We start from the raw sequence: 20,203 nt of genomic DNA, 5'->3' as shown, positions 1-20,203 counted from the left end.
TTAAGACAGCAGTTTGATATAGTTACTTTTTAAAAGTGACTCTATTGTTCAGTATCATAAATAATGTATGTCAAGAGTAGAGCCCCAAAGCTGAAAAACAAATGAAAAACACTAGGGACATAAAAGACACAAGATAGACAGCAGAGTAAGTACGAAGACTGTGTAAAACAAAGCACTGGCGTTTGGAGCAAAGGGGCAGCCCGTGATCAGGTCTGGTGTACCTTTTGGGGGAGCAGCAGGCTCCTTCTTGGGCATGGGAACTGGCTTTTTCTCCTCTGGCACAGGTTTCTTGGGAACTTCAGGAACTTTAAAGACACCATTGTTGAAACAATATTGAGAACTCTAGTCTCCTTCTGAGACACTTAAGATTATGTTAAATCATAAATCCTCAGTAAGAGTGAAAGAATTTAGGAAGTAATTTAATACTCTCTACCCGTGATGAAAATACACGCCAAGTACAATACCGTAGAGACATTACGCATATTACATGGAGTTGACAAAGACCAAATTAGCATGGTCTGGAGTCTAAAAGTGTTACTGACATTTGTATAACATATTACCACAAATTAATGAAATCAGTATACACAGGATTAAACTATATTACAACCGGTTTACAGATGCTATCTCATTAACACACAGATCCAACAGAAAAAAGTACAAGAAGACAGACACTACTAATATTTTTCAAAAACATGATTCTACCTTTGGCTGGTGGGGGCTCCACCTTTTTAGGAACAGGAACGGGGACCACTTCTTCTGGTTTCTTGGGTGGCTCAGGGACTTAAAAAAAAAGGGGTTGTTTTTGAGAAACTGTGCATTTTGACAAGGCATATATTGTTGTAAGACTTAAAGAAAATATTTTCTGGTTTTACACCAATTGAAGGCAACAAAATTAGGTGTTATAATCAAGGGTTAGGGGCAATGGGCTAGCGGCCAGTTAGAAAATGTGCCTGTCGCTCATTTTTACCTGTGGAATCTCTACTTTCCCAGAAACAGGCTGGAATGCCCCTTCCTCAGAGGTACAAGGGCCTGTTTCTCAGACACCAGTTTTAGAAACTTCACTTTTATAAAGTCACTGCACTGGAACAATTGCATTCAAATATCTTAAATAATGTTTGTATCCTAAATGTTTAACATCTCGCCTGGGCATAGGAGAGGGTCAGTGGCGGGGGGACGGGAGCCCTAATTTGTCGTCTCGATCAGTTTCCAAGTTCCAATTTCCATGGTGGTGCAAACACATGCATCCTGGCTACCGACCATGACGTCACTGTCATGGAGTTTGGAAGGGACAGGAAGCAGTGCAAAATGATCCAGTATTTTCACAACTCAGAGGCAATCCACACAACCTCGGAAACACAGTCATAGTAAAAGGGGGAACTAATGAGTTTTGAGCATTTATTACCATAGTTTTAATTTATTTATTAAATTTTATATAATTTTTAAATCATGGAGGTGTTAAATGCTGGGTAGCAAATTCCTGAAAACTTAACATCAGCTCTCGTGAGCTGGTAGGAGCTCGCTCCAGGACACTGTATTTCTGTTTCTAAATGGCTGGTCACTGGATCGTAAGCTCAGTGAAGTGGGAAACAGAGCTGCTGGGAACTGTCATTCTTTTCTCCAGTATCCTCCTCATAGGTCTTCTCACCTGCCTATGATTTCCTTTGTATATAGTGGCTGGAGGTCTGTGGACTGTGACTAAATCTATTATTTAATAGTAACAGATTCAGATATTTGGAACTTTAAAAAAATGTTATTTTGACACTTTTAAAGGATTTTAAACTTGGAATAAATCACTAATACCTTTGGGTGGAGGTTCAATCTTTTTGGAAACAGCAACATGAATTTTCTCTTCGGTAACAGTTTTCTTTTGTACCTCAGGGACTTTAAAAAAAATGTACATTTTAGTTCCTGGTATGCCGTCCTGTAGGTGATATTGCAATTTACAAAGAATATTGAAATACGAATTAAAACAGACAACTGTAAAATGAAAAGATGACAAAGACTCACAAGGAGACAGAGATAGCTACAGGAACACAAATTAGATAAGAAGAGAGAGAAAAACCATCTGAAGCCCTTCCAATTAAGCCCCATATTCAAATTTGCCTTGTACCTGTGACTGACACCTCCTCCTCCTCCTCTGTGTGAGTAGCAAAGAACATCTTTTCTTCTGAAATAACCATCTTCTTTGTATGTACAGCAGGTACTTGAAAGAGAGTATTTCACATTAGTATTTCTTTTTCCAGGAAAAGACATCAAATACATGGCGTGTACACTGTATTTAAGTTTTTAGTCGCAGAATGAGTGGGTTAATGTGATAGCTTAAGAACAAATTCAGTATTGACAAAGAAATAAATCGTGTTTTGATCTATAGGGACAAACAACCCATGCAGCCTTTATCAAATATTAAATTGGAATCAAATAGAGACAACTTCTTCACATGTGATGCGGTGTTTTCCCAAATCCATTAGGGCTTATTTACATAAGTGAGAGGATGGGAATATTATATGTAATAGAAAACACTGCAAAGTAAAGTTAGAGAACTACTGATTAAACACAAATCCTTCCTTAATTAAAAAATTATGCAATTTTAGAGTGAAACTAAAAACAGTTATTATTTACATAAATTATATAAATGTGCAACATAAAATGTATATTATATAATATATAATATGTCTTTATTTTGGTGATTTCATATTTGTGTATTGTTCAGTAATATATGTACACATATCCATACATGTAAATAGAAATGTTTAAAACTTGTAGCTGAAAGACAAAGATGTATACCTTTCACTTCAATAATTTCTTCCTGCACTGGAGTCCGAGAAGGTTTTTGTGGAACAATCTTCTTTGAAACTTCAGGTACTTAAAAAATATGTACAAATATATTTGTATTGTGAAGAATATTGTTTTGCACAAAATTTAAAAAATCTTAATTTAGATGACTACATAAATAACTAACATGTGACTATATATTAGTAAACAATTACTTGTGTACACGGTACTTGAAATGTTTTATTATCAGTTTTTTGAAATCAAATTCCTTCCAATTTACAGAGAAAGTTTTGTTTTGAAAAATAGATGTACATAATAGATATTCATTGAAAGGACTGATGCTGAAACTGAAGCTTCAATACTTTTGGCCACCTGATGCAAAGAGCCGACTCAGTGGAAAAGACCCTGATGCTGGGAAAGATTGAAGGCAAAAGCAGAAGGGGGCAAGAGAGGATTAAGTGGTTGGATGGCATCATCAACTCAATGGACATGAATCTGAGCAAACTCCAGGAGATAGTGAAGGACAGGGAAGCCTGGTGTGTTGCAGTTCGTAGGTTCACAAAGAGTCGGACATGACTTAGCGACTGAACAACAACAATGGAATATTTGGAAGGTATAAAAAATATAATGTGGTGGGAAAAAAAAATCACCAATTCAGCTACTACCCAGAAGCATGAAATGTTTTAAATAATAATACCTTTGGTGACTTGAACTTTTTCTTCCTCCATTCTTCGAGAAGTCTTTTCAATTTTTTCAACTACAGGCTTCTTTACAACTGTAAGCATTTTAAAAAAATTGCAGTACTTTTAGAACTTCTATTAAAATAGTCTCTCTCTTTTTCTTTCACTTTTTAAAGAGAGAGATAAGTTTGTTGCACTGAACTTCAAGTACAAGCTTCTGTACTTCAAGTATTTTGGCTTTATTTTATGCTTACCAGAACACTTTTTATCATCTTTTTTATGTTTACATTAAATGAAGTAGGTAGATATTCTTAGAAAAAAATAATTGATACAATGAAGCTTCGAGAAGAAGTTGTGTCTATTGGATTAAACTTGTGATTCATACATCTTTGCCCAGCAAGCCATGATCATGTTGTTGATGATGTGATCTATTTAAATAATTCCAATTACATACCTTTAGGAGGTGGTACTTCTTTCTTTTCAGGTACTTTTGCTGGAATTTTCCTCTCACGTGATTCTTTAACAAAAACAGTAATGAAAAGGAGTGGTTGAATACGTAAATTCTAATAAATTGTATCAGTTTGCAAATGATGTAAATTAAGAATAATATGCAACTGTGTAAATTATAGTATTTGGGATCTTTATTGCTAACAGGATTACTCAAGCCCGATTTAGAAGCAAGATCAAGCAGAGATAGCAAGGTAGTAAAACTAAAACTTGAACTTCCACATTAGAAAAGAGCACTTGGAATTCAGTCTTAGTAACAGGACTAAATGATTCAATTTACAATAACAAAGCATGGAAGTAGCTCTGAAGAAAAGAATTCTTTTAAAGATTCTAAAGATTTCTAACTTAAAAAATGGAAACGGTCTTTTCATCTATTTCGTATTCATTATGAAGCAGGTTAATAACCTTGAAAATAGAATTGAGCAACAATGAGGACAAGAGAAAAAAAATCACCCAACTAATACATACCTTCATAAACCTCCTTTTGAACTTGGACGACTTCTCTCTCTCGGTAAGTCTCCTCCCACTCTTCCTCTCCTTCATCATAACCTTCTTCCCTTTCATAGTATTCTTGCCCTTCTTCAAAATCTTCTTCCCATTCCTCATGAACTTCCCTCTTAGCTTCTACCTGGGCCTCTTCATACTCTTCCTCTGGTTCCTCGTAATAAGGTTCTTCATATGGCTCCGTATACGGTTCCACCTCTAGCTCATCGTAAGGTTCTTCCAAAGATTCTATGTAAACTTTCTTCTCCTCGTAGACTGCTTGTTTTCTCTCATACACAGCTTCTTTTTCTTTCTGAACCTCTTTCTTTCTGGTTATGGTCGTTATTTTCACTTCTTCAGCCTTGGAGGATACATCAATAATTTCAGGTGCTAAAATAAATTAAAAAAGAAAAGATTAGCATATTAATTATATCCACACAATTACTTCACTAAGCAAAAGTCGATGTCATCTAGCAATATCAGCATCTCGGATTTTAGCATCAATTTGATTATTTATGTTTTCTTTGTGTTGTGGTTCTGCTTAAATTTTTGTTGATTATGGAACACAATCAAGAGGGACAAGAGACAGTCTACTCTTAATCTGAGGATTCTTCCCATGTGTACAAAATGGCATTCAGTAAATATTCTTAAATGAACACATCTTCCATTGTTTTGTGGGAGCTCCAATTTGTAAAACTCTTAGCTTTTTTTCCCATGGAATATCTTAATATTTGATCATTATATGGAATTTATATTTAATATTTCTGCAGCTACTTACAATTCCAATTCTTCTTTCAAAAACAGTACTAATTTTAAAGCTACAGTTTTTAATATCGAATATAACTCTTTAGTCAGTTGAATAAAGATAATATTTGAAATTTTGTAACTAAATCAATTAGTTGCTTCTGTACGACAACTTTAAAAATACTAAGGCTAACATTATTCATATGATCCTTAACATCCGTGTTAGCTGCAGCTGAAATAATAAGAGGTGATCCCTCCTTTCTAGCCCTAGCCATTTCTTTCCCTGTGTCTACTGCAGAGAGGCTACATAAACATCTGCCTAGGTTTCTTTCCTGGAATTTGACCAATACAAAGTAGCCATTATTTCTACGGCTAATTTTACTGTAGCAGAGGAGACTGCAATTTTATAATAAGTTGGACGCCTAGTACATAAGAATACAATGCGGGGGAAAAAAATCTCAGCAAGAAATAGAATATTTAATAATTTCATTTACCTTCTGCTGGAATTAAGGCAGTAGGACGTGGTGGCTTCTTGGGAACCTCTATAACTTTGAAAACAAAATGCAAGTTTATTTTTAGATTATGCATTTTTAATGCTTACTAATCCTACATACCCTTGTTAGTCATTTGTATGATCTATGAATACTATTTGTATACTAAATGCTTTTATGAGATGCAAATTTGCTCACCAGAAATGCTCTGCAGTGCCATGCAAATGAAACAATGGAAAGGGTATAACTTTTTTTCTAGCTTAGGTTGATTTAAAACAATTTCTATTAGTATGAAACATAAAGAGAATATTCAGTATGTCTGATACTAAAATATAATGCTAAAAGAAAATAATTTTTTTCAGGGATTAATGATAAAGTTCAGGGACTATCCATGGCTTTTGAGCTTCTCCTTATTCTATAACACTTGACCACTCAGAAAAAAGTCTCAGTGAAGGGGTACCCTGCGCTCCTGAATTTTCCTTCTTTTTAGGAGCTTGCTGTACTCTAATCTTAGCCAGATGGATAAAACCATTTGCTTAAATTTAGCTATCTATTATTCTTTCTAAAAATTTCCCAAGTTAACCACAAAAACTTAAAGTAGGTAAACTGATGCCCCGGTAAAAAGTATTTTTCTTCTGTGGGTATTGACATTTAGCTCAGCTGAACCCGGAAAGATGCTGAACTGGGCTGGAGCAACCACTCAAAACTAGCACCAGCCCTTTAAAACATTCTATTTGAGTGACTAGATTTAAGACCATAAGTTGGACCAGAGGGCAGTGCCTTCTTTAAATCACCATTCAGAGATAATAAGAACTCTTTGGTGTGGCCATTGGGTGTCATGGGCAGACACAGGCAAAGGAGGACAGGGGAGGAAAAAAGTGGGAAAATAAAGCTGAGAAAGAGAAAGTGAGGACTGAGTCAAGGAACAGTGCGAGAGTGAGTAAATGAAGAGGTAGTCTTATAAAGCCACACTCTCAGTCTTCCTCTGTCCTTCCCTGTCTGGATTTAAATTCTTTTAACTAAGAGAAAAGCAGTAAGATTGATTTTGGGGGGTGGGGTTGGGTGGTGCTGTGCAGCCAGCAGGATCTTACTTTCCTGACCAGGGGTTGAACCTGGCCCACAGCAGTGAAAATGCCAAGCACTAACTACTGGACTGCCAGGGGATTCTTGGAATTTTGATAAATCATAATACCTTTAGGTGCTGCCTCTTCCTTGGGCTTTGCGACAACCTTTTTAGCATCTTTCTTCACAGCTTTTTTGGTCACTAAAAAACAAGATGTCAGATGTAAATTTTACTAAAATGTTTTCAGGAAACTGGGAGGTATATTGAAATTCATTTTTTCCACGTGGTTTGAATGATAACAAGAGACTCTGTACATTATTGTAAGATGCCTGTTTCAGAAAGATCTTGGACTAGAAAGTAGAAAAATTTGGGGGGAAGGAGAAAGAATATGTAAGTGAAAGTGAAAGTCATGTCTGATTGTGATCCCATGAACTGTAGCCCACCAGGCTTTTCTGTCCATGGAATACTCCAGGCAAGAGTAATCGAGTGGGTTGCCAATTCCTTCTCCAGGGGATCTTCCCCTTGAAGATCTTCCCAGCCCGGGGATTGAACCTGGGTCTCCTGCATTGCAGGCAGATTCTTTACCATTTGAGCCACCAGGGAAGCCCACACTGATTTTATGCCTGCTTCAAGTTTTTGAAACATCCAGGGCAAACCCATGTGATATCATGTATAGAAAAGGTACACTATTTCATCTTTGTTTCACTTAGGTAAGACTGCTTTAAATTTGTCAGGAATAAGAATAACAAGTGAATTAGTAAAATTAAAGTTCCACCTGTGCTATATTGTGGAAATGTTCTTTTGTTAATGCTAACGTATACCTTGATCCTGGCCCCAGATCATAACTTGATTATGCCTCCTAGTATTCATGAATAATAACAGTGTTTAAAATTTTTTAAATGTGATTTAATTTCTCAAGTTTCCCAGTGGGTACTTAGTCATGTTGACAGTAGTGCTCAAAGCATAAATCACTCATTAAGATGAATTATTATTCCTGACAACAAATATAAGCAGAAATCTATTTTTTGGTATTTGATTCTTGCTCATTTTTACTATCAGAAGTAGATGAAATATAGTTAACTATGTTTATGTAAGTTATAAAAATACTTATCTTTGTTACTGAGATAGTTTAATCATAAAACTAGAAGCGTTTTTTATTTTTTTGTCTTTTACTAGATTTCCCCTAAGGCTAGCTGAAAATTTTCTCAAGCTTTAGACACCAATTGTAATGGCTATTAGGGGATTAGCCTGGAGGCTACTACTGTAATGGTGGCTTGGCTTTGGGAAAATGTGACCTTGACATGCAGAATTTTTTCCTGATGTTGCTGGGAGAATTTCTGATAACAGTTCTGAACTCCCCAGGACTCTAGAAAAGTCCAGGCAGTCTGCTGATTAATTAGTTGAGAAGGTTCCGGGCACAAACAGTACAACTTATCTACTGAACTATTTAAGAGGGACAATTCCCTGACACACTCAAAAGTTTATTGGAGAGCTCTTTCCTTAGCTTTAGGAAAAAAAAAAAAGATCAAAGATATTCTAACTCATATTTTTATTATGAAATAGTGAATTTTAAGGGGTAGTTAACTGTAGTTGAGAAAAAACACAAACTACAATTTTAAACCTGACTATACACTAGCATTTTTTATTTCTATAAGTTTCACTAGGATTTGATTTTATTATTTTATTGCTAAATGGAAGTGAAGTGAAATCGCTCAGTTGTGTCTGACTCAGCTTGCTATTAATGCTTAAGTGATTTTTTTAAAATATTTTTTTTTCTAATGATTTTCAGACTTTTAGGCACATGTCCAACACATTTAATTAATACTAAAATCATGTAACTTACATTTTGAAAGGCAATTCAATCTGCTGACCACTAGAGGGCCAACATGTTGCACTAAACAACATTTTCCAGGTCTGTATACTCAATTATTAAATCCTATATTTTGGCATTTAGGTAGCTAACATATAATATACCTTCAACACGTTTTGCTGGTGGTTTCTTTTCTTCAGGTAATGGTAGCAAAAGAGGGATGGGAGGAACAGCCGTAGGAGGAATTTCTAAAAAACATAAATGCCATCATAAGTAACATGGTTTGGCTTCTCATTTTGTGTGAAATACAATGAAAAGTCTCATGCATTTCTTTCAGTTCTTCAAAGGTGGTACAGTAGCAGATCAATAGTCAGACCACATAAAAATAGCATCTATTTATAATTGCAACTACTCTTTTGCTTTGATTTTTAATTACACCGTGAAGAAGATAAAGTGGGAGGATACTATGGTTTGGCACTGGTAACTTTCTAGTGGTAGGTAGCATATTGCTTGTTTTTTGTTTGTCTCTGGCTAAGTCGTGTCTGACTGTTGGGGCCCTGTGGACTGTAGCCTGCCAGGCTCCTCTGTTCATGCGATTCTCCAGGCAAGAATACTGGGATGGATTGCCATTCTCTCCTCCGGGGAGTATTCCCAACCCAGGGATCAAACCTGCATCTCCTGCATTGCAGGCGGATTCCGCTGAGCCACAGGGAAGCCCGGGGGTAGCATATTGCTGCTACCATATTCAAGACCGGGGCTGGGGCGGTGGTGGTGGTGCTGGGCCTTTCTTACCTTCTGGTGGTATTGCTCTGATTGGCATGGTTGGAATTGGAACTCTGGAGTCAGGAATATCTGAAAAGAGACATTTAATAATGATAAGCACTGAAAGACTGAAAGCTCAGATATTTATTAGACAACTAAGATGTGTTTGGTTGTTAGGCATTTTCAGCAGCAGAATCTAAAATATAGATATGAAGATATTAATATTCTTCTGTAAGCAGCCACACATGCAAATTCATTCCCTGTGACAATCTGTTTTATTCTATGGCCACACTGTTGGACCTGATCCTAAAAGTCAGCTGAATGTGACCTCATTACCTTTCATTTCCTAAACTCATAAAGCCTAACATTGGTATTATCTTCCTGACGATAATTTTACTGAATAGTATTTTATATTAGTTTGGCTTCTATCACTTACAAATTACACTGAATGTATTGTAAGCAAGGATTGATTATTATTTTTAACTTACCAGGAGGCTTCATCTCAAGTTTGATTTCTGCAAAATAAAAAACAATGATATTTTAAAAAATTTAATAGAATTGTCTTGGCAGGTTACTTTGTCGCCAGAATCGCAGCATGATTTGAATGGGGTGTTTTCTGACCTTTGGTTGTCAAGTACAGCTCTGCGGTGCTTCTCGCTTCGCCTCTGGGCTCCAGTCGAGCAATTACTGAATAGACACCTAAGGGAAAAAGATCATGAAACCTCTGCATTCTGATATGTTTGAAAACAACACTTCTTTATTTAAACATAGTATTCATTTATATTTTTCTTTCCTGGGAAACTAACCTAGATAGAGTCATAGAGTATAAGCATAAACTAGAGAATACATACATAAAACAGGAAAAGCTTAAATTATATATTCACAGGGACATTGTCCATTAAGGTACCTTCATCATCTGGTGTCACGTTGTGGATGGTCATATAATGGCAGCGACCATCGTTCCTAAAGTTGTATTTCTGGCTCTCGGTCAGTTCTGTTGGGCCTTTGTACCAAGTTACAATGGCGTCATCGAAGGAGACTTCACATTCGAAGGTGGCAGACTGGTGCTCACTCACAACAATGTTCTGTATGCGCCTTGTAAACTGAATTGGTTCAGCTGTTTAAATACATAAAGAGTCCAAATTTAGTTTGTACGGGAGGAATTTCTTTCACTGTGCTTTTCCCTCAGATGTTCAAAGTCTCTATCTTTTTATCTGATTGGAGAATAGCAGAAAAGGGCTGAAAATATTAAACAAGAAGAAAGTACACTTCTTCGCATCAGTACCAAAAAATTATCTCAATACTTAAGTGTACTCCTGTAAGATTAATGTGGAAAAGTTTAAAGAAATCCTGCAAGTCCTTATAATATTCACATGAAGAAAATAGTCAAGGTACTTATCATCCAGAATAAAACTTAAACTTTAAAAATGTTAGTGAAATGGGGGCTTCAAAAGAAAGGGAATATAAACTTCATCTTACTATATACTTTATTCCCTTTTGAAATTCTTTCCTCTGTAAAATAATTCTGTCTTTCAGGTTCTAGAACTGTTTATTATGTGACCTTTATAACTTTTCTTGTGAAATTATTTTAAACTCAATAGGAAACCTGCTCTTCTAAATTACACAGGATTCATTTTGAAGAGTTCTGAAACCTGCTTTGCAAGCACCAGTGGGCAGGCATGGAGTCCACCCCTGGCAAATGGCAAGGTGTACAGGAGGAGACGGGGCTGGAGTGGAGATCCTCCTGCAAAATTTCATCTAGAATTCAATGTGTCACAGCATTGTGAGCAGCTTAGATATCATACATAGTCTAGTGAGCTTTTTTTTTTTTTTTTTTAGGAGCATATAAAAAATAGGCAATTATTTAAAAAATAAGTGGTTTCAACTGGATCCTTTAAATTGAAAACTATTAAAAATTTCTGAATTTTAAAATACAACCAGACCTTGATATCAATTGTAGAGCAAGTCAGAGATTTTGAAATGCTTATATAAATAAGAAGGCACATAAGTTGTTATTTCAGCAGCTATAAATGGGTAGCAATGCCTAGAAGTAGAGCCCATCATTAGAGCCAAATGTTGCTGAATACAGTCCAAAGGTGTAGGTCTTTAGGAAAAAAAACGCTGCTTCTAAATCTTGACATTCCATTTCATTTCAGAGATTCAGAAGGTTGGAATGTGATCTTCATATGAAATAATTGTTTTTGAAAAACAGGTGCTCATCACATATCACATATATTATTAATTCTCTCTATACAGTTTCATACAGATAGAGTCAAACTGATTTCTATAAACAAAATGTCATCTCCTAGCCAAGACATATAGCCATGAAATCTGGTCCTTTCTCTAAGATTTATTTCTAGGATTCAAAATCCTGAGATTTATGGCATTTAGTAGAATTGCAAAAAATTATTGCACTTAGAAGAAATCATGAAATTTATCAGAAATCACTGTTAGAAAGGCATATCATAGTTTAGATTGAAATCTACTGGTCAAAAGAACTATAAAAATGAATCAGCACTTATGGCAACACTTCCCTTTTGATTTTGTATAGATTTTGAGACATGAGTGAATGGACTGCTATGAGTGTGTTGGGAAATGAGATCGCACAAGCACTTTCGATACATGCAAAGGCAAGGGTGCAGGGATTGTGCATAGTATTTGCCTCTGACTGACGCTGTGATAACTCCAGCCATACTCTTTCACCCACCTTCAATTCTGAGCTCTGCTGAAGTTTCGAGGTCTTCGTGTTTGCAGGTGTATCGACCCTGGTCCTCTGCTCGAACATCTGCAATGGTCAGCTTATGGACTTTGTGTTCCACTTCCGTTTTGTATCTACCTTGGGGTTTAAGGATTCTGCCATTTCTGAACCATTCAGATTTTACGTTTGGCACTGAAAACTGGCAGGTCATGGTACAAGTCTGGCCTTCTTTCAAAGTTACATCCTGAAGATGCCGCTCCCAGGCAGGCTCTGTGGGTATAATACAGTACATATTTTGTTTGATACCACATGTGATGTATTCAAAAGTAAATTCATCTCATAAGTTTTTTTTTTAATAATAAAATTCTTTTTACTTACCAATTACAGTTAGTTTAGCACTAGCAATGTGTGGACCACACACCAATCTGTAATTGCCCTGATCTTTAAGTTGACAGTTTTTGACTCTGAGTGTATGTCGATCACCATCAATGCTTATTTCAAACTTATCACTGGGTTCCAGTTTTTCAGTCCCTTTGTACCATGAAAGCTTGATTTCTGGATAATTAATCTTAATGTCAATTTCAAACACAGCATCATTATCTTTCAAAACTGTCTGATTTTCAATGTCCTTGATCAGAGTGACAGGCTAGGAGAATAAAAAATTAAAATGTATTAGTCACTCCTTCCCTTGTAATTTCCAATAATTTGTTCATTTTGTGATCAGCATGATTCATTTTACCTCTGTCTGTGACAGCCTTTGCTGAATAAATGATACAAGTTCCTCAAATTCCTTCTCTTCCTTCTCTGACTTCTCGATTTCTTCAATTTCCTAAGGAGAAAAAAAGTAGAATTATTACATATGGATAAGATTTTGAATTAGAAGATGGATGATTACATTCAGCTTCCATTCTTGATGGTGCTTAGGTTATATTAGGATATTATACAACTGTAGGGTCTGGAAATTCAAAAGGCATAAGCTGGATGTTTCAAGTGTGAATTTTTAGAGTTTATACTATACACAAAAGAGCATACCAATCTGTGTGTCTCTTCTCCTTGACTTTCCTTTAGCAGTTCAAATGCTTGAAGAAGACCCCGGAAATCAGTGATTCCATACATGCGGGCATATTTTTCATATTCTTTTGGATCAACATTTTTGAGAAGTTCCATGATATCAATTTCCTCTTCTTCTCCAGCTCCTTTCTTTAAGACTGGAGTCCTAAATGAAATAAGAAATCAACATGAATTACCTCTCTTCTACTTATTCTGAATTGTCTATCATCATTCAAAGATTATAAATAGAATTAAATTTTTTTCACAAAGTTATAGTTCTGTGTTCTTTATTTAACAACTACTAGTTTTACCATGTTAAACAAACAAACAAAACTGTGAAACAAACAAACAAAAAATGTGGGTTTGGAGACGGAGTGGATTAAGATTGGACCATCGTGCCAAGTACAGGGACTGATCAAGGAGTTTAAGAAAGGAAAGAAAACAAGTATTTTTGTAAATTTTACAACAAAAGAGGCTACTGAAAGAATAAGGAAAAATGATAACAATCATGGAAAATATTAATACAGAACACATATATATCATGGGAAATGTGTAGAAATTAAATGTTGATTGATTAATCATGATGAAACATAATTGGTATTGATATTACTGGTAATTATGAAAAATGTTTAAAACAGTTGATCTAGAAAGCCATTCAGAGTAAGGAAAATTACATGTAGAACCAAAAATTTTCTGTCTAGACACAGATTTATCTATAGGCCATTTCCTTTGTTCAAAGTTTTAGTAAAAATTTACTTCATTCTCAAAACTTTCTGATGATTATTTAGAAACTGACATTAAGGTACCACTAACTTCCACTCAAATTCTTTATATTTCCTTATCTGTTAAAACGTCTATGTGCTTATTTTCTTTCCCAATCTGAATCTTGGAGGGGACAGTCCATGAAGGGAATATTACCAAAACCGATGTTTCACGGAACTTACTTTTTCAGCATTGCTCTAAGATCTCCTTCAATTTTCTCTTGTTTCTTCCTTTCATCCACCTGTAGATTAACATTACTTTCAATTTCACCATGCTTATTAAATGCAACACATCGGTATAAGCCAGAATCGGTTTTTGTGGTGTCTCTAATTTCCAGTTTTGCTTCATCGCCTTTTTGGTGGATCAGTATTCGACCTCCTTGGTTCAGCTGTCTCCATTTGCCTTTTGTCCACTTAACATTTGGAATTGGGTCACCTCCCACTTTTGCAATGAATGTTGCAGTGGTTTCTAAGGAACAATGAAAACAATTCAATAAAAATTTAATCTTCCAAAACCAGTTTTTCTGAAATTAAATCGGTAGTAAAATGTACAAGATAGATGAAGATGTACTTTTCACGAGGTACTTACTTTCTACAACTCTGATACTCTGAGGTTCTGATACGAAGAAGAGTTTTCCATCTACTGCTGCTTTCTTAGCTGCTGGGACGGCAGCTGGTTTGTCTAAAAAAAACACATGTACATGTTTTGTTATCACAATTACCTTAAAATTGCAACAAATAATTTTCTTTGAAAAGCAGACTTTAAGAGTTTGGCAATGTCACAGATATTACGAACTCTATATGAGTGGACTGCAGAAGATAATGCAATTTCACAGACATTTATAACCAGTTACAGCTACTGCAAGCAGACTGAACTACAATCACATCAACAGCATCAAGTTTTATACCTCTAGACTTGGTTTCATTACATAGATTTCCTTTAGGGATATACTATCAGGCTATCTGACATTATTAGTTAGCATTGCAACTTGACATGAATTTGAACAAACTCTGGGAGACAGTGGAAGACAAAGCAGCCTGGTGTGCAGCAGTCCGTGGAGTTGCAAAGAGTTGGACATGACTTAATGACTTAAAAATAACAACAACAAGTCAGGCTACCTTATGTCACATTATTAAACAGGATCATTTCTGGAACTCCATTTAGTCATGGTTTTGGATATGGTGGAAAAAAGTGTCAAGAAATGTGATGGTGAGCTTGGGTACTTTCAGAAAATTCATATGGAAATTACTGTCATGACATGATCTAGTATTTCAACTACAGGGAAGAGGCTATAAATTGCAAATGAGCAGTAACTGATGTTTCTAAAAATCTAATTTCATTCTTGAATTGTAATCAGCAAACATAAACAGTTAATCTGAACAATAGTGTCAAGAAATCTGTACCTTTAATGGTCACTTTTGATTTGGAAGTGTCACTTCCAGCCACATTGGAAGCTTTACACACATAATCTCCTGCATCTGCTTTAGTCACATCCTTCAGTTCCAGCACAGCAGTCCCATTAGCAAAGCTGAAGCTGCATCTGTCCGAGGGCTTTATTTCTCTGCCAGCCTTCAACCACTGGATCCTGATGGGTTCTGATCCCCAGACATGGCAGCTGAGTTGTACAAATTCTCCTTCACTTGCTGTTACTGGGGTAAGGTGTTGATCAAACACAGGTGGCTTCTTAGGTTCTAGAATTAAAAAAGGTATTTTCATGAGGAACATAAAAACAAAACAGTATTAAATTCCAGAAAAGAATGTTTTGCCTCTAACAGGTAGCACTGATTGCTTAGTAGAATTGAATCACGTGCCTTTATTTCTGAAAACACTGGTTACACGTGTTGGATTTTAAAAACAGAAAAAGGTTTAAAAACAAGCAAAGAACAGATGCCATGCTGCCCATGAATTACCCAAGTGACTGTGTCCTGATTAAGCACTACGAACACCGCACCGGCAGTTACTATAAACTTCGGTGTCACAGTCTGCTACTGATTCTCTCAAACTTGCGTGCCGCTGTATTTTCACTGAACCCTAAAATCTAAGAGCCTGTTGGAGAATTCTGCTCATGATATGTAATGCTTGCCATCTTTTGGGAAAGAATGCCAACACTTGAGTAATCCATGAACCCACATATTAATATGTGATTTTCCTTGATGTTCAGATTTAGTTATTATATGTAGCTACAGTAGCATTTAAAAACCCAATCTTTGCCCAAAGGAGTGAGGAGTTGAAGCTCAGTGCTCAAGTGAAAACCAATGAAGACGACATCAGTAACATGATAGGAAGGCTTTGTACAGCTCAGTGCTATGTAATGATTTTACTGAACGGTTCTGAGACCTACATTTAAGAAGAATAAGGCAACATTTATGATCGCACAGATGAAAACTTCTGATGCCTTACTCTTTAAAATTCTATGTATTAAAAAGCCTCAGAATTCTATAGAAAGTATTTATCTATCTACTCAGTGGCAAAACCATCATGAATGTAAATCATGAATAAAAGCCACCACGAAGCACATATTCTTCATCTTACTAAATGTGTTTAAATGCCTTTAAGTCCTATTAAGTGAATGATAAAATCTGAATTACAAGTTAATTCAATGATATTACCTTATTAGTAATATTAATCTATTGATGACATTAGCCTATTGTCTGGGCACCCTGAAATGGCCAGCTAGATGGTCAGAGTTGGTAATTAACTCCCAGCTGTTCAATGAAGTTAGATTGCAAAGTGATTTTGATGAACTGCCTCATAATCATCTGGATGAAGCCATTACAGTTAGAAGATCAGATTGAAACAATCTCCTTAAACAATACAGTCTATTTCTTTGCCTCAAGCTATGACTGTATATTTGTAATGATATACATCTTTCTACCCATTTTTTCTCTTAGAGTAAATTTCATCCTTTTGCATGAGATTAATATTCATTTACAGGATAAAAGCTTTGGGCAATATATGTTAGACATAATGCTTTAGAAATATCCTTAGGAAAGAGAATGCTTCAGAATGTGATAGACTTCATAATAAGCAAAGCTAATACAGTATTCAATGATGAAAATTTTTCAAAATTTAAAAACAAGTGTGCTTCATAAAAATTTGTATGTCACTTATGCATGAATTTCAAAGTAGCCTTAGACTTCTAACTACCTGACAACATTTTGGGATGTGATTTACAAGCTAAGATATATAGTCTATAATATGACACCTACTTTGCTGGGCCATGTAATTAAATTACAAATAATACATATATATATATATCTTAGTAAACATAAGTGAGATTATAGCAAGCCAATTAAATAATATATATCTGGAATCCAGAAGTAGGTTGAGATGTCAGAAGAAACACACATGGCTGTCTAATGGGCAGTAAGGAAACACGCATCATGCTGGGGCAGTCAAGGAGACTCACCTTTGATGATGATCGAAGATGTACACAGAGCAGAGCCTGCATCATTCGACACTTTGCACGTGTACAAACCGGCATCGTCCATGCCTGCCCTCTTGATTTGCAGCAGAAGTGTGTTGTTCTTGAATGTGATTTCACAGTTAGACGTTGGATGGATCTCTATGTTATTTTTGTACCAAGCAACAGAGATGGGTTGGGAACCAGCAACACGGCCCTCAAGTTTGAAAGAATTCCCTTCTGTTTCTTCTACTGTCTCTGAGAGTTTTTTCGTGAAACTTGGTGGGATCAGCCGCTCTGTAAGAAAGTTCAAGGACATATGAAGTGGAATCCAGAAGTAGGTTATTAATAGGAGGCTTTTCAAGAGAGAGAAGCCATATTTTAGTTCAAAATCAATGCTGACCAACTAAATACAGCATATTAGTGTAATGTTCCTAAATATTTTGCCTCCCTCCACAAGTTTATTGTATTTATTTTTATTTTTAAATTAAAAAATTTACTTTATATCAGAATATAGCTGATTAACAGTGCTGTATGTTTCAGTTTTAACAAGTTTATTTTAAACTGTTCTCTGATTTATAGGATGGATGATAAGAATAACTTATGGCCAGTTACAGAACCGGATATTTGTGAAAAGTAAAAGCAGGGAGAGAGAAACTTTAGAGAAATGCAGATTTTAAAAGATCATTTTTTTTTCTAGAGAAACTTATTTCTTCTGAAACATCTTTTTTTTAAATGTCAGTGGTTCAAAAATGTCCTAAATGAAAAAGAAATCCTAAATATTATCTGTTCTAACAAAACTGCACACTTAGGCTATGATATGCAAAGATACCTTTTATACTGAGCTGAGCTGTAGAGGAGTCCCTCCCCACTTCATTGACAGCATAGCAGGTGTACTGTCCAGAGTCTCCTTTGTCCACTTTTAGGATGGTCAGGTGGGCACTGTTTTCCACATAACTAATCTGGTAGTTTCCACCACTTCGGATCTCTCTGTTGTCTTTAGCCCAGGCGACCTTTATCGGCTGTGTCCCAGTCACGTGGCACTCAAAGTCCGCACTCTCTCCCACCACAGCATCCACAGGGGCCAGAGGGATGTCAAAGAAGGGGGGGTTCTTCCCCTCTGGGAGGACAGCAGAAAGACAAGGTTTCAGGCTTCATACCTGACCATCCTAGGTCACGCAGATCGTCCTCCTCTAATTTCAAATTTGGTTCTAACAAGTTTATTTACAAAAACAGAAGCTTAGGAATTCACGCACCTGTGAGAATGAGTCTGGCACTGGAAGAAGCCGATCCTATAGGATTTGTAGCTGTGCAAGAATATTGGCCTGCAAAACTCCGATCGGTCTGAAAAATGTTTAGAGTGGCCACATTATCTAAAAATGATGCTTGTACGTTGGGGCTGTCTTTCACTGGCCTGCCATCTTTAAACCAAGACACTGAGATAGGTTCTGATCCGCTGATGGCGCACTCAAAAACAACTGGCAGCCCAACTGTTTCCTGAATGTCTCGCAACTGTCGAGAAAATGATGGTGGAAGCTTTTGCTCTGTAGGAAGAGAATTAAAGTAATGAATACTTCTGGACAATTTGAATTTACTGAATATTCTTCTTGCAATTATTGTTTACCTAGATAATGGAATTTCTATAAAAATATCAGGATATCAGGAGGTATTCACAACTCTTGAATTAACTTGGATTCAGGGAAAAGCAGGGAAATTTTTGAAGCAAAAGTTTTAACTTGATGGCATGCGGATGCATGGTACGGAGAAGGGAATGGCAGCCCACTCCAGTGTTCTTGCCTGGAGAATCCCATGGACAGAGGAGCCTGATGGGCTACAGTTCGTGGGGTTGCAAAGAGTCAGACACGACTGAGTGACTGACACTGATGCATGGCAGGTATAAAAATATGTAAGCCAATAGAAAAACTGATTAGTTTAAGGTATATTTCTGGCATGTAGCAGATTCTCTTCCTTTTTAAGACTGCCTTCCAGCAATCTGAATGAGACACTCAGGGAGTAGGGATTTAAAAATATGCTTATTTGTTTTTCTTAAAGATTTAATTATAGGGGCAAATGATGGCATGATCCTTCTAACTGAAGGTTTAGTCATTTTATTTCTCTCTGTAAAGGTGATCGAAAAAGATAATCTGCTAATTTGTAGGTAGAACTACTTAAGCAGAAAACTTTGCATTTAGAAAGATTTTCCCAAAAAGAAAACCCTCACCAGATATTTTAAAAGAAACACATTCATTCACTTTAAAAATATTGCAATCACCTTGAACAGTCAGGAAAGTTGATGAAGAAACTTCTCCCACACTGTTTTCAGCTCTGCAGATATATTCTCCGCTGTCATTACTATCAACCTGGTTGAAAACCAGTGTAGCAACGTTGTTCCTAAAATGCATCTTGTAGGTAGCCGTAGGTCTCAATTTTGTATCTCCTTTAAACCAGGACACTGCAATTTCAGGGGTGCCACCAAGCTGGCATTGTAAAGAGGCAGAATCTCCAACAGTCACCTTCACAGGCTCCAACTGCTTGACAAAATATGGTGGTTCTACAGCCAAGAGAGAGAATCAGTCATGAAGGAGGCATGCCATGATGGCTATATGTATGCAAAGATGGGAAAGTGCAATCACAACGAACCTAGTATCAGGATCTGTGCTGAACAGGAGTCTTTTCCAGAAGTGTTCTCAATGTAACAGTTGTACTGTCCTGCGTCCTCCACTGTGCTGCTTGGGATTTCCAGGATCGCAGATTTTTCAGTTGTGGTTATGTTACACCTCTGAGATGGAGTTACGTTTATGCCATTTTTCTTCCATGTCACGGAAATGGGAGGAGTTCCAGTGAATGTACCCTCTAGGATCAGAGGTTTTCCTTTCTCTATGCTGTAATCATTGAGCTTCTTTACAAATCTGGCTGGGGCTATAGCAGACAAATAGAAAATATGATATCAAACACATATACACATAGATATGGGGATA

General features: G+C 36.3%; 1 protein-coding gene across 1 annotated transcript in view; it reads right to left on the bottom strand.

Moving 5' to 3' along the window:
* Positions 1-20,203, bottom strand: part of TTN (titin) — a 275,748-nt gene that overhangs the window by 158,121 nt on the left and 97,424 nt on the right. The window contains exons 92-118 of the mRNA XM_069577076.1: positions 19,866-20,144; positions 19,498-19,776; positions 18,482-18,769; positions 18,058-18,345; positions 17,232-17,522; positions 15,226-15,513; positions 14,411-14,503; positions 14,005-14,290; positions 13,043-13,226; positions 12,750-12,839; positions 12,389-12,656; positions 12,020-12,280; positions 10,220-10,429; positions 9,934-10,011; positions 9,801-9,827; positions 9,343-9,402; positions 8,715-8,798; positions 6,870-6,941; positions 5,681-5,734; positions 4,428-4,832; positions 3,907-3,969; positions 3,470-3,547; positions 2,785-2,862; positions 2,111-2,203; positions 1,801-1,881; positions 703-780; positions 222-305 (exon numbers count right to left, since the gene is read on the bottom strand). Of these exons, the coding sequence (XP_069433177.1) occupies positions 222-305; positions 703-780; positions 1,801-1,881; positions 2,111-2,203; positions 2,785-2,862; positions 3,470-3,547; positions 3,907-3,969; positions 4,428-4,832; positions 5,681-5,734; positions 6,870-6,941; positions 8,715-8,798; positions 9,343-9,402; positions 9,801-9,827; positions 9,934-10,011; positions 10,220-10,429; positions 12,020-12,280; positions 12,389-12,656; positions 12,750-12,839; positions 13,043-13,226; positions 14,005-14,290; positions 14,411-14,503; positions 15,226-15,513; positions 17,232-17,522; positions 18,058-18,345; positions 18,482-18,769; positions 19,498-19,776; positions 19,866-20,144 (4,440 nt within the window). The remainder of the gene's footprint in view (positions 1-221; positions 306-702; positions 781-1,800; positions 1,882-2,110; positions 2,204-2,784; positions 2,863-3,469; positions 3,548-3,906; positions 3,970-4,427; positions 4,833-5,680; positions 5,735-6,869; positions 6,942-8,714; positions 8,799-9,342; positions 9,403-9,800; positions 9,828-9,933; positions 10,012-10,219; positions 10,430-12,019; positions 12,281-12,388; positions 12,657-12,749; positions 12,840-13,042; positions 13,227-14,004; positions 14,291-14,410; positions 14,504-15,225; positions 15,514-17,231; positions 17,523-18,057; positions 18,346-18,481; positions 18,770-19,497; positions 19,777-19,865; positions 20,145-20,203) is intronic.

This window comes from Ovis canadensis, chromosome 2 (genome assembly GCF_042477335.2).
Source record: "Ovis canadensis isolate MfBH-ARS-UI-01 breed Bighorn chromosome 2, ARS-UI_OviCan_v2, whole genome shotgun sequence".
NCBI classification, from domain to species: Eukaryota; Metazoa; Chordata; class Mammalia; order Artiodactyla; family Bovidae; genus Ovis; species Ovis canadensis.
This window is presented reverse-complemented; position numbering and strand designations above follow the sequence as displayed.